Source organism: Chiloscyllium plagiosum, unplaced genomic scaffold (genome assembly GCF_037043375.1).
Source record: "Chiloscyllium plagiosum isolate Xiang-an unplaced genomic scaffold, Cpla_swu_hap1 HiC_scaffold_30, whole genome shotgun sequence".
In the NCBI taxonomy this organism is placed as follows: domain Eukaryota; kingdom Metazoa; phylum Chordata; class Chondrichthyes; order Orectolobiformes; family Hemiscylliidae; genus Chiloscyllium; species Chiloscyllium plagiosum.
In genome coordinates, this window is record NW_028270168.1 from 31,851,365 (window position 1) to 31,866,668 (window position 15,304).

At 43.7% G+C, this 15,304-nt stretch overlaps 1 protein-coding gene across 1 annotated transcript in view; it reads right to left on the minus strand.

The window, feature by feature from the left end:
- The window catches only part of LOC122563694 (microtubule-actin cross-linking factor 1), a 536,485-nt gene extending 523,331 nt beyond the window's left edge, over positions 1-13,154 (minus strand). Inside the window, 1 exon segment of the mRNA XM_087976866.1 lies at positions 12,904-13,154. Within this exon segment, the coding sequence (XP_087832992.1) occupies positions 12,904-12,997 (94 nt within the window). The 5' untranslated portion in view covers positions 12,998-13,154.
- Positions 13,155-15,304: the final 2,150 nt, after the last annotated feature.

Sequence of the window (15,304 nt, forward strand, 5' to 3'; positions counted from 1 at the left end):
CTGTAGATCACGAACAGCAGAGATGCCAGAACTGATCCCTGTGGAACATAACTAGTTACAGCCCTCCGTTCCGAAAAGCATCCGTGCCCCACTACCCTCTGCCTCCTTTGACTAAGCTAGTTTTACCAGCTCACCCCCAGTACAACGAGATTTCACTTTTTGTACCAGTCTGCCATAAGGGACCTTGTCAAAGATTTTACTGTATGTCCATGTAAACACCAACTGCTTTTCCCCTCACTTCATCACCACCTCAAAAAACTTGATCAAGTTAGTGTGTCATGACCTCCACCACACAAAACCACGCTGTCTATTGCTAATAAGTCCATATGCATCTAAGTGTATATATATCTTGTCCCTGAGAATCTTAGACTATTAATCCAGAGACCCAAAAAACGTTCGGGGACCCAGGTTTGAATCCTGCCACAGCAGATGGTGGAATTTGAATTCAGTTATTAAAAAAGAAATCTGGAATTGAGAATCTATTGATGACAATGAAATCATTGAAAATTGTTGGAAAAATTTATCTGGTTGACTAATGTCTTTCAGGGAAGGAAATATGCCATCCTCACCTGGTCTAGCCTAAATGTGACTCCAGACCCACAGTAGCGTGGCTGAATCTCAAAATGTCCAATCAGTGGCCTAGCAAGCCACTCAGGCAGGCAGACATGGGTACTGCAGACACTGAAGATTAGAATGGTGCTGGTAAAGCACAGGTCAGGCAGCATCCGAGCAGGCAAAAACCCTTCATAAGGAACATGCCACATGACACTAGCAAGCCAGTCAGTTGTACCAATCACTACAAAGTCTCAAAAGAAATGAAACCAGATGCATCACCTGGCATCAACCTAGGCACAGGAAAAGACAACAGCAGAAACAACCCTATTGACCTCACTAACATCTGGGGACCAGTGCCAAAATTGGAAGAGCTGTCTCAGCACATTCCTGAAGAGCTTATGCTCAATGTCAGCTCTCCTGCTCCTGGGATGCTGCCTGACCTGTTCTGCTTTCTCAATGTCACACTTTTTGACTTGATCTCCAGCATCTGCAGACTTCACTTTCTCCGTCTCACAGACCAGTCAAGCAACAGGCTGTTATTATCATACCCATGGAATCATGCCTTGCAGGCAACGTCCCAGATACCACCATCACTATCCCTGGACATGTCCTGTCTCATCTACAGGACACACCCGGCAGAGGTGGCTGCACAGTGGCATACAGTCAGGAGGGTATAGCTCAGAGTCCTCAGCATTGACCCCAGAACCCATAAAGTCTCATGGCTTAGGTTAAACTGGGCAAGGAAACCACCTGCAGATTACCACTTACCATCCTCCCTCAGCTGATGAACCAGTATTCCTCGAAGTTGAGAAGATTTCCCCACTCAAATCTTTACCATGAAGCCAGGAGGCCAACCCTGGTTCAATGGAGAATGCAGGAGGGCATGCCAGGAGCAACACCAAGTATACCCGAAGATGAGACAATCTGGTGAAGCCAAACAAGACTACTTATATGCCAAGCAGCATAAGCAGTAAGTGATAGATGGAGCTAAGCAATCCCACAACCAACAGATCAGATCTAAGTTCTGCAGACCTGCCACATCCAGTCATGAATGGTGATGGATAATTAAACAACTCACTGGAGGCAGTGGCTCTTCAAATCTCCGCATCCTCAAAATGGGAGGAGAGCCCAGTACTTCAGTGCAATAGATAAGGCTGAAATTTTCACAGCAATCTTCAGCCAGAAGTGACAGTGGATGATTCACCTTGCCCTCCTCTAGCATTAGAGATACCAGTCTTCAGCCAATTCAACTCATTCCACGTGATACCAAGAAATAGTTGGAGGCAGTGTATACTGCCAAGCTATTGGCCCTGACAACATACTGGCAATAGTACTGACGATTTGTGCACCAGAACTCGCTGCTCCAGTATAGTTACAACACTGGCATTTACATGATGTGGAAAATTGCCTATATGACCGGTATATAAAAAAAGACAAATATAACCCAGCCAATTATTGCCCCAGTATACAGTCGATCATCAGGAAAAAAAGTGATAGAAGGTGTCAGTAAGAGTGTTATCAAGCTGCACCTGCTCAGCGACACTTAGTTTGGGTTCCACCAGGGCCAGAGTTCCAGACCTCATTATGGCCTTCGTTCAAATCATAGGCAAGAGCTGAATCGAGATGTGTGGGACACAGAGACACACACATCAAGGCTGCATTCAACAGAGTATGGCATCAAGGAGCCCTAGCAAAACTGGAATCAATGGGTATCAGGCAGCAAACTCTCCAGTGGTTGGGGTCATACTTGACAGAGGAAGATGGTTCTGAGGAAGGGTCACCGGCCCCAAAGTGTTAACTCTGATTTCTCTTCACAAATGCTGCCAGACCTACTGAGCATTTCCAGCAACTTGTTTTTGTTGGATTTACAGCATCCACTGTTCTTTCAGTTTTTATTGGGACAACACCCAGGCTGGGGCTGACAAGTGGAATGAACATAGCCTGGCATTTGTGTGGCACTAATGACCATCACCAATGAGACACAAATCTAGCCACCGCCCCATAACATTCAAATGGTTTTACCATCACTGAATGCCCCGCTATCAACATCCTGGGAGTCATCAGAAACTCAACTGGATTCACCACGTAAATGCAGTGACAAAAAGAGCAGGAGAGGGGTTAGATACACTGCAGCGAGTAACTCACTCCGCGACTCCTCAAAGCCTGTCCAGGACAAAGCAGCCACTTGATTGGCACTATGTCCACAAGCATCCACTACCTCCACCACCACTCAGTAGCAACAGTGTGTACCATCTACAAAATGCACTGCAGAAATTCAAAGATCCTCAGACAGCACCTTTCAAACCAATGATCACTTCCATTTGGAAGGGCAGCAGATATATGGGAACACCACCACCTTCAAGTTACCCTCTAAGCCACTCAATCTTGACTTGGAAATATAATGCCATTCCTTCACTGTCACTGGGTCCAAATCTTGGAATTCCCTCCCTAATGGCATTGTGGATCAACCCACAGCAGACAGACTGTAGCAGTTCAAGGCAGCAACTCACCACCACCTCTAGTATGTGGGAAGTCTTGGATACTTCACATCACTTACATAACATATGCAGGAAACATCACCAGTTGCAGTTCTGGGTTATGGAGCTCAAGTCACAGTGCAGCATCCTTGAGGTTATGGGATAGCACATTTTGGGAAATGGTCACACAGAGGCTAGTGCATGCAGGCAAATAGGGAATGAATGACTGTCAAGCTAAGAGAACAAAACAGGTAGTGTGGACCTTCAGAGATTATTGTGCTTGTTAGGTTTTTCTTTCTGTATACTGATGAGGCAACAATTCCTCAGGAGGAGTTGTAAAGAGGTAAGCAGAGAATGGAAGAGCACTGATGATTACTTAAGATGAACAAACAGCTTTCTGCAGCTGTAAGCATGACTCCTGGATGATATGTTGCCTCTTTGATGCCAGGGTCAGATGTCACAGAGCAACTGTAGAACATTCTTCTGGGAAGGACACTCAGCCTAAGATTGTGGTCCACATTACAATAACAACATAGGAGGTAGAGAGATTGGAGTTCCAAAGTCTGAATTTAGGAGGATGTTTGTGCACGTGTGTGTTGGTTAAAATTAAACTCAATTGGAAAAAATAATTTCTGGGGCACAAAATACTGGGAAACACTATCAGAATACAGATTAGCAAGTTGATAGGTGGAGGGATTTTTATAACAGTCTAAAGCAGTGTTACAATGCATGTAAGTGAAGGTAGAGTATAAGAATAAAGATGAGAGTTACAGGTGCAGATTGACATGTGAAATTATGATAATATGGCTACAACAGAGACCTGGCTCAAGGAACAGCAGTACTGGGTGTTAACTAGTATTAACTAGGAAGTCCAGACTAGAAAGAACAGCTGTAAAATTGGAGCCAAAATATGGCTGGAAAAACTGGAGCTGAATAACGAGCTAGCTTCAAAAAAAAAAGGTTCAAGGACAGTCAAGATATTTTTCCTCAAAAAAATGGAAAAAAAAGGAATGACGAACAAATCCAGAGCTCACTGAACAAAAGGAAATAGGAAATAATTTTTTTAAAAAAAAACAAACAGTTGTCAGTTTAAAAATATAATTAAGAATGATGCTGATAAGATAGGTGAAAAAGGAGGATTATGAAAACAGACTAGCAGCTAACAAAGGGAGAATCTTAAAATCTTCTATAGACAGATCAATAGTTTAAAAAAGGTTAAAAGGAGCAAGAGTGATTAGGTGCAATGAGGGGGATCTGGATATGGAAACAGGGATCATGGCTGAGGTATTAAAAGGAATACCTTGCACTAGTCTTCATCAAGGACACTGTTGCTGGACAGGCTGTGGTGACAAGTGCAAATTCAATCGCTATAGATTTAAAATTTGAGAAGAAGGAAGTGTCAGATAGGCTAACAATACTTAAAGTTGACAAGACACCAGGACAGATGAAAGGCACACAAGGATATTGGAGGGGGGGAAATTAGACATTGGCATCAATTTTTCAGTTTCTCTGACTCAAGGGTGGTGCCAGAGAACCAGAGAAGAGCAAACTCTGGCCTCTTTCAAGAAAGGGTGCAGAAATTACAGACCAGTCAAGTTAACCTTAACATTGGGAAAATCTATTAATTTGGGAGAAAATGAATAATCATATGGACAAATACAGGTTGAGGAAGGAGAGCCAGCATGGATTCCATAAAAGAAAAGAACCATATTTAACAAAGTTTTTTTTGAAGAAAGAGAAGCTACGAGGGTTGACTAGGGCAACGTGCCGCATACCACCAGAGTAGCAAACTGGAAGTGAGGCCCTGCTACTCCCAGAGTCATCACAAAAGTTAAACATTTTATCAAAGTAAAGTCCACCACTTTAGCTGTTCTTTTTTAAAAGATCGAAGCTAACAAAACAGGCCAGGTTTCTGTACTGAACAACTGGCATATACTCAGTTACATAAAATACTAAGCCTCTTACATGCACACACATACACACTCCACAGGATTTGCTGAAATTATCCTTTTGGCTTGTGAAGACTAGCTGTTCCTTGATCTTCCTTCTCCAGCTACTTCCACTTGCTTGAAGGTGACAAGGTGAGTGACTCACAACGTACACAAGTTTTTAAACTTACTTGTTGAAAAGGTGCAACCAACAGCAACTGGTAATGGAAAACTGGCTTTCTTCAGGCTTCTGACTATTATTCACAGCCATGGGAGCCAAATCAAAATCACTGGCAGACAGAAGGCCTTTGTCAACTACGAGAAATCACCATTACACAGACCAGACCAATCTACTTGGAGCCAGCCAAATCCCTATTCATACACACTCCTTAGCTCAAATGTATCTATTCTTCCTCTTCTGCCCCACTCGCTCCAAAAATGCCTGAACATATAGCACCTACAAATGATCAACAGGTAACTTGCCTTTTGAAAATGCAGCAATCCCTTGCCATTATCCATGACTTTAAATCTGTCCATTTTCCCAATTGAATCCATAATCAAAATTACAGAAAAACAAAAAGTATACAGTGCATACAAGTTCTATCGTTGCAGTATATGTGAATTTCTGAAAGGGGTTTTAAACAATGTCACACAGACCTGCAAATCTGAAACTCATGGAATTTAAAAAGTACAATAGCAACATGGATACAAACATGGCTGAGTGATAGAAACCATCATCTCCCAGACCGTCCATAACCTCATCACCTCAGGGGATCTCCCATCCACCGCCTCCAACCTCAGTCCCACAACCCCGCACCTCCCGCTTCTACCTCCTGCCCAAAATCCACAAACCTGACTGCCCCGGCCGACCCATTGTCTCCGCCTGCTCCTGCCCCACCGAACTCATCTCCGCATACCTTGACACCGTCCTGTCCCCCTTAGTCCAAGAACTCCCCACCTACGTTCGGGACACCACCCATGCCCTCCACCTGCTCCATGATTTTCACTTCCCCGGTCCCCAACGCCTTATTTTCACCATGGACATCCAGTCCCTGTACACCTCCATCCCCCATCACGAAGGACTCAAAGCCCTCCGCTTCTTTCTTTCCCGCCGTACCGACCAGTACCCTTCCACAGACACCCTCCTTCGACTGACTGAACTGATCCTCACCCTGAACAACTTCTCTTTCCAATCCTCCCACTTCCTCCAAACGAAAGGAGTAGCCATGGGCACCCGCATGGGCCCCAGCTATGCCTGCCTCTTCGTAGGATATGTGGAACAATCCATCTTCCGCAACTACACTGGCCCCACCCCCCACCTTTTCCTCCGCTACATCGATGACTGTATCGGCGCCGCCTCGTGCTCCCACGAGGAGGTTGAACAGTTCATCCACTTCACCAACACCTTCCACCCCGACCTCAAATTCACCTGGACTGTCTCTGATTCCTCCCTCCCCTTCCTCGACCTTTCTATTTCTATCTCAGGCGACCGAATCAACACGGACATCTACTACAAACCAACCGACTCCCACAGCTACCTGGACTACACCTCCTCCCATCCTGCCCCCTGTAAAAACGCCATCCCATTCTCCCAATTCCTTCGACTCCGCCGCATCTGCTCCCAGGAGGACCAGTTCCAAAAACGCACATCCCAGATGGCCTCCTTCTTCAAGGACCGCAATTTCCCCCCCGACGTGGTCGTCGATGCCCTCCACCGCATCTCTTCCACTTCCCGATCCTCCGCCCTTGAACCCCGCCCCTCCAACCGCCACCAGGACAGAACCCCACTGGTCCTCACCTACCACCCCACTAACCTCCATGTACAGCGCATCATCCGCCGCCATTTCCGCCACCTCCAAACGGACCCCACCACCAAGGATATATTTTGCTCCCCTCCCCTATCAGCATTCCGTAAAGACCACTCCCTCCGTGACTCCCTCGTCAGATCCACACCCCCCACCAACCCAACCTCCACTCCCGGCACCTTCCCCCGCAACCGCAGGAGGTGCAAGACTTGCGCCCACACCTCCCCCCTCACCTCCCTCCAAGGCCCCAAAGGAAACTTCCATATCCGCCACAGATTCACCTGTACCTCCACACATCATCTATTGCATCCTTTGCACCCGATGTGGCCTCCTCTATATTGGGGGGGGGGGGGGGGGAAAAAGGGGGGGGGGGGGGGGGAAAGGGGGGGGGGAGAGGGGAAGGGGGGGGAGGGGAAGGGGGGGGAAGGGGGGGAAGGGGGGGGGGGGGGAAGGGGGGGGAGGGAAGGAGGGGGGGGGGGGAAGGAGGGGGGGGGGGGAAGGGGGGAGGGGGGAGGGGGGGAGGGGGGAGGCTGAAGGAAGATTTATAATGCAAGTTTCCAAGGAATCAGTGTTGGAATCCATGCTTTCCCCAATTTATACTAAATGATCTACACCTTGGTGTACACAAGTCAAATTCAAAGTCCAATACAAAACTTGGACCAATTGTAAGCTGCAGGAAGGACACAGTGTCAAATTTCAAAAAAGGACTTAGCAAGTTGGTGGAAAAGGGCAAATAAATGGCAGATAAACTTCAATACAGAGAAGTGTAAGTTGAAATATTTTGGGTATAAGAACAGGGAGACAGTATAAACTAAAAAAGGTAAAACTAAAATCCAAAATTGTACAGGAACAGATGGATCTTGGCGAATACGTGCATAAATCATTAAAAAGGTGGTAGGACAGAGAGAGCTGTTAATAAACCACACATTGCAGATTTATTAATAAGGCTTGGGTGAAGTACAACAGCAAGGAGATTATGTTGATTTATCTAAGACACCAGCTACAGTGTTGAGTACAGTCTGGATGCTACACTTCAGAAAGGATGCAAACACATTGAAGAGACTGCAGTAGAGATCGGAGAGTGCGGTTCCAGCAATAAGAAACTTCATTTAAGACGATAGACTGGAGACATTGGGACTGTTTTCCTTGCAGGTGAGAAGGTTCAGAGGAAATCAGATAGAGGTTTTTGAAAGCATGAGGTGACTGGACAGAGTTAATACAGTGAAATTATACCCAAAAAGAAAAAGAGGATGAGGGAGCACAGATTTAAAGGACAAAGTATGAAAAAGTAATAATGCAATGTGAGAGAAAATGTTTTTTTTCCCCCCACACAGTGGGAGAGTCTAAAATGCACTGATGTGTGTGGTGGAGGTAGATTCAATCAAGACATTCAAGAGGCATTAATTCATTATACAGAAAGATACAATGTGCAGAGGAAAAAGCAGGAGAAAGTCAGACTCAAAATGTTTGTTCAGTGAACAGTACACACAATGGGCCAAATCGCTTCCTTCTACACCAGAGCGTTTTCATTCTGTGACAGACTCAGCTGATACATATAGGTTGGCGAGGATGGTTTCATGTACATTTGTTCCCCCTCATATCCTGCTGCTGGGCCATGTCTGAACCAGTTCAGTCAGCTTGGTGCCATCAAGTCACTCTTCCTAATTGACACGGAAATCCCCACATGGGTGAGTGGAGTACATTCTGCACATTTGCCATCCTCTAAACGGCACTGAACATGAAAGACAATGGATATCTCACTTGAATGGGAATAGTAGGTGGTAGCTAATAGGTTTCTTTGTTCACACATGAACTTAGATCAGGAGTCTTCACGGGATCCTGAATCAATGCCAAGGGTTCCTAGAGCAACTCTCACTTGAGTGTATACCACTTATATCACCACGGGCGATTCTGCCCTACAGCTAGGACAGGACATACCTAGGATGGTGGTGGTAGTGTCTGGGACATTGTAAGGTATTATTCTACAAGCATGACTATATCAGGCTGTTGTTTGACTACTCTAAGGGACACCTCCCCTAATTTTGAGATGTTAGCACGGAAGACTTTGCAAGGTCAACAGAGTTGTGAATGTCGTTGCCTTGGTTCACATAAGGTTGTCCACACAGTTTCAATCCTTTTAGGAGACATTCTGGTGGCTAGATACAAAAAAAAGCTTGCCATTTCAGAGGACACTTAAGAGTCAACTATACGGCTGTTGATCTGAAGTCACCGGTAGCCCTGACCAGCTGAGGTTAGCAACTTTTTTTTCTGACAATACCAATTTAATGTGATACCCCACCTCTGTCACTGCCGCCCCTCTGATAGGCATGACGGGAGCCAGAGTTTTCTCTTCCCGATTTTAGTTTTACTGCGTTCCTTCGTGGTGTCTACAGAGGACAACATTTCAAAGGCAATCACTCTTATCTGAACTTAGGAATTCAACTCTCGTTTGAGATCCAAAATCCAACCAGAACCCATACTGAGCAATTAGAAAGTAATTGGAATGTAAATGAGCAAGTTTTATGGCACAATTCTTCAATACTACAGCTGCTTTTGTTGGATCCCATAGCCTTTGATGGGCCCAGTGCTCCCAGCTGTTACAAGTCAGTTAGTTGCAAGTGTGGGCAATTAGTGGGCAGATTTGAGAAGCACAGGAGATACATACAAAATTTAAAGAGAAGCACAAGGAGGAGGAATAATCTATTACTAGTTGCGTGGGCAAGACATCCATTAACAAACATTACACCTGAAATATGTATCTAATTTCTCCAGTGATAAATCAAAGGTCATAGAAGATTTTATACACTTGACAAAATTTCAGCCAAATGAAACCTCCATTGATCACTGTATGCAAAGATGAAAAATAGCACCAATATTCTCAGCTTCTCACTGGTTTGGACATTAACTAGGTTTTGGCTAAAATACTTTGCAGACCAGCCTGAGCAAGAATTATGCTTTTCTATATTGTAACTGAAGACATTACAGCAACATTTGTTGCAATTTAGATAAACAATTATTTGTTTACACGATGTGGGCATCTCTGGTAAGGCCAGCTTTTATTGCCCATCCTGCATCAGCTACATGTACCAACTTTTTTTCTTTTAATTCATTCATGGGATGAGGGTGTTGCTGGCCAGGCCAGCACTCATTGCTATTCCTAATTGCCCAGAGGGCAGTTAAGAGTCAACCATATTGCTGCTGGTCTGGAGTCAGATGTAGGCCAGACTAAGGATGGCAGATTCCTTCCCTAAAATAATCTTTGATGGTTGGAAAAACATATCTGGTTCACAACGTATTCAGTCTTCAGTTGACTCTACTCAGATTTTATAGAGTTCAGATTATACTATCTGGTGTGGCAGGATGCAAACCCAGGTCCCCAGAACACTAACTGGATCTATGGTTTAACCGTTTATTGATAATACCACTGGGCCATTGCCTCCCCCTTTCAAGAATAGAAATTTGCCTTATATTTTACAACATATTGAACAGTTTAGATAACAAGAACTAATAAGCATTTCTGTACATTGTAAATTCTAAAAGCAGAACAGCTGAAATAGCTTCATGATATGATTTTCAAAACTTCCTAAAACTTCATGCATGGCATTCATTTCTATCTCAAGTACTTCTGTCTCAATATTACAAAACATTGCAATCCAATTAAATCAACAATTAAAATTTCAGACAAAATACATCCATTCCACCTACATGCAGACAAAAATGTAGGCTGGGCTCAACGTTGTTTCTCCTTGCATTCACAAATGGAAGATGGATAACAAAAAATTAAATGCATAGTTGCAAATTCTAACTTAGTCTATTATTAGGCATACAAGGACCAAAATACATAGATTCATGTAAGCTGGTGAATGTGTGTACATGAAAATACTAACATTACCACTAATTTATGTAGTTAGGTTACTGATAAGGAAGAAATAGCAGGCAAATGTATCAAAAGATATGAAAACCAAGATCAATAAATAGAGCTTAAGGTTTAAAAAGGGGGTAGATGGCGATTTCGTCATAATGACACTGCCCTCAGAAGCCAAAGGCTCAGTCAAATGCTCTGGGAACATGGGTTCAAATCCAACCATAGCAGGTGGAATTTAAGTTCAATTAATGAACCTAGGACTTAAAAGGTAGCCTCAGTAATAATGAGCATAATCATCTATTGTTATCAACAACCCATTTTGTCCACTAAAATCCTTTCAGGAAGGAAATCTCATTCTTAACTGATCTGAGCTACATATACTCCAGACCCACAGCAATGTGGCTGACTTTTAACTGCTCACAGTTCATTTTGGCATGAAAGAATAAAGTAATAAGCTACTATTTAATTGAATGGCAGAACAGGCTTGAGGGCTGAATGGTTTATTCTAGTTTTTTGTTAAATTGTGCAATGCCTAAAAGGAAAATAAAAAAAAATACAAAAAAATTATACCTGCATCATTTTAAATACTAATTGCAAACATTTCAAAGATCATTTCAAATATTCTAAAACAGCAACTTCTGGCTACAAGGCACAAGTACTGATACTACAAGCACGAAGTACTGTATAACCAGCACAATGCCAATGTGAAAACTAATTGTTTCAAAAGCACTCGATGGTTTAAAACTGTCTTTATGAAATCAAAACCAATTTTAATAGCATCACAATTTAAAAACCGAATTATATACTACAAATCACGAATGTTGATCAGTCTCTTAGACCACGTCCCCCCGCTTGTTACAGGAATGTTTAGGTTAAAACTACTTTTCGAATCAACCTGTTTATACTCAAAAGCAATCCCAGCACACACTCCTCCTTGCCAACACGCATGCGCCAACTGAATGGCTCAGGTTAACTGTGGTTAGGGTGCCTGGACAGAGCACTGCAGGGAGAAAGACATTAAAATGCAGCATTCGTTAAACGGGTTCGAATACCTATCTCTGCAGATACAGGTCAATTTGATAGGCATTGCCTTTCTTCAGGAATGCAAGTGAAATTATGAATGCTGCAAACTATATCTGCCGCCGGCTATAGTGATTTTAAATCCAACTGGATGCCTAAAACTATATTTAAAAAAAACAACAATCTCATAACATTCTTTAACTACAGCTAGTTAAAAAGTAGTAAAGTCAGAATTGCAACGAATAATATACGCGGTTTACGATATGAAAGCATTCTCAACTAGAAAGAAATTCATCCAATTTCGTTTTAGAAATAGGATACCACGCACAGGTTGAGCTGACAAGTTTGTTACATCACCAGGATTAAGAACATTCTGAGTAATCTCACTTGCCCACAAACATCCTCTTTCTATTGTTCGGCAAAAAAAGTCTTAACTCGCAATGCAGCGCCTCCCTAGTCTGTCACACCTTGCTCTGACAAATCGGCAGGATGAAATAAAGAAAGGTTATGGGTTTACAGTAACATTGTTAGATTTAAAACGTTATCTACAAACCTAACCATTCACCAGCTGTCTAACTTATCCAACCAAGATCACAATTTAAAAATGGTCATTTGCTGATTGAAGACAGATTTCTGCATTTTTTGACTAAGCTGTTTTCCAGACAAAAGTCATTTCGATACAAGATCAGTTAATGGTAGATAGGGACATTTGTTAGATATTTTTTTAAATAATGGTATTAAATATGCCGCCGGTAAGTACGCATACGAATATAACAAGCGAAAAAAACCCTGCATGAACACTAAGATTTCTTTCGGAAATGAGCCCTGGTGCGAAAATGAAAACACAGGGAGCTGTCACATGAATAAGAAAAAGGGCGTCATGAATTTAAGGAGGAATTATACCCAAACAAAACTAAGAATTCAAAGCCCTGCAGGACTTGACAGTATCTTTCTCCTTGGAATTTGTGTTTTCAACTTGGGAAAATTGGAGATTAATATTGGATGGGAAATACCTACAATAAAATAAAACACCTTTTCAGCAGTTAATTAACATCTCGGAACCAATGAAAGGAACAAAAAAAAAGGGAGAGAAGGAGAGGGAAAAAAAGTGTACAATTGTGACAAATATATCACAGGGTTGCCAAGACTGTGAACGTTCAAAAGGAAAATTTCTATTTGCGTGCTTGCAAAGGTCTTGAATGGATGCCGGGCCCTTTCAGAAGCGGTGATTATACAGGAGAGCTATTCATTACCTTTGTATCTCTCCAAAACATCCTCATAGGCCTGAACATACTCCTTCTCCTCGGCGAAAGTGGTTGGTAGCTGACCCGGCACATAACCGGCCATAGTGGCAGTATTCCAGCCGCAATCCTCCCCGCACCCACACACCGAGTGCGATCGGCCTCTCTCTTGCCCTTTCCTCCCGCCGGCTCACAGCACGGAGTTTCCAGACTCACTGCGGGATGAGAATGCAGCTGCAGCAGACTCAGACGAGCTTTTCTTTTCCCCAACGCCCCGGGATCAGTCCCCGCCCCGCCGCTTCCCTGCTCCTTTTATTTTATTTCTTGCTGATGAATGGTTCACACCCGCTGGCGGATGGTTAGGCAGCGCCGCCCGGAGTCTGATGCACTCTCGCACTTAGGCCGACCACATTCCCGAGGAACTGGCAGCAGCCAGAGCGCCGCCTCTGGGCTCCAGCCGAGCGCCTCCTGGCTCTGGGATACCAGCCCTGTCAGCGCCTCCCCGCGGCTGCGCACAGCACTGTCCCCCACGCGCTGGTACTCGCGACCAACGGCGATTCCAGGGTCAGAGAATAACAGCCAAAAAAAATCAGCAGTGAGTATTCAGATATCCACCATTCACACGACTGTCAGAGGAGTACTCGGATATTCGCCATTCACCTGACTTCCAGAGAAGTATTTAGATATCCACCATCCACTTGACTGGGATGGTTGATAGAGTTTAATTTGGATAAGTGTGAGGTGCTGCATTTTGGAAAGGCAATCAGGTCAAGACTTATACACTTAATGGTAAGGTCCTGTTACTGAACAGAGACTTTGGAATGTAGGTTCATAGTTCCTTGAAAGTGGAGTCACAGGTAGATAGGATTGTGAAGAAGGCATTTTATATGCTTTCCTTTATTGGCCAGAACGTTGAGTATAGGAGTTGGAAGTCATGTTGCAGCTGTTAGGGACATTGATTAGGCCATTTTTGGCCTATTGTGTACAATTCTGGTCTCCCTCCCAAAGGAAAGATGTTGTGCAACTTGAAAGGCTTCAAAAAGGATTTACAAGGATGTTGCCAGCCTTGGAGGGTTTGAGCTATAGGGAGAGGCTGGATAGGCTGGGGCTGTTTTCCCTAAAGTGTCAGAGGCTGAAGGGTGACCTTAAGGTTCAGAAAATCATGAGGAGCATGGATGGAGTAAGTAGACAAGGTCTTTTTCGTGGATTGAGGGAGTCCAGAAGTAGAAGGCATAATTTTAGGATGAAAGGGGAAAGATTTAAAAGGGACCTAAGGGGCAACCTTTTCATGCAGAGGGTGGTGCATGTATGGACTAAATTGCCAGAGGAAGTAGTGGAGGCTGGTGCAATTACAACATTTATAAAGGCATTTGGATGGGTAAATGAATAGGAAGGCTTCAGAGGGATAGGGTCAAGTGCTGCACATGGGACTAGATTAGGATATCTAGTCGGCATAGACAAGTTGGACTGAAGGATCTGTTTCCATGCTGTGCATCTCTATGACTCTCGAGTGACAGGTGGACAAGACAGTGAAAAAGGTATTTGGTATGCTTGCCTTTATTGGTCAGTATGTTGAGTATAGGAACCAAAAGAAATGTGAATGCTGTATATCAGAAACAAAAACAGAAGTTTCTGGAAAAGTTCACAGGTCTGGCAACATCTGTGAAGAGAAATCAAAGTTAACATTTTGGGTTCAGTGACCTGAAATGCTAACTATGACTTCTCTTCACAGATGCTGCTAGACCTGCTGAACTTTTCCAGCAACTTCTGTTTTCGAGGATAGGAGTTGGGAGGTCATGTTGCAGCTGTATAGGTAGGCCACTTTTGGAATACTGTATTCAGTTCTGGTCTCCCTGCTATTGGAAAGATGTTGTTGTAAAACTTAAAAGGGTTCAGAAAAGATTTACAAGCATGTTGCCAGAATTCAAGGGTTTGAGCTTATAAGGAGAAGCTGAAAAGGCTGCAGCTGTTTTCCCAGAGCATCGGAGGCTGAGGGGTGACCTTACAGAAGTTTATAAAATCATGAGAGGCATAGATACAGCAAATAGCCAAGATCTTTTCGCTTGGATAGTGGACTCCAAAACTAGAGGTCATAGATTTAAGGTAAGCGGGGAAATATTTACAAGGAACCTAAAGGACAAGTTTTTCAGCATATGGTGCGTGTATGGAATGTGCTGCCAGAGAACATGGTGGAGGCTGGTACAATTACAACATTTTAAAAGGCCTCTGGATGGGTATATGAATAGGAAGGGTTTAGAGGGATATGGGACTAGATTAATTTAGGATATCTGGTCAGCAAGTTGGACCAAAGGGTCTACGTCCATGCTGTACAGCTTTGACTGTCTGGGGTGTACTCAGATATTCCCCAATCACCTGAATGCCAGAGGTGTATTCAGAAATCCGTCTTTCACCT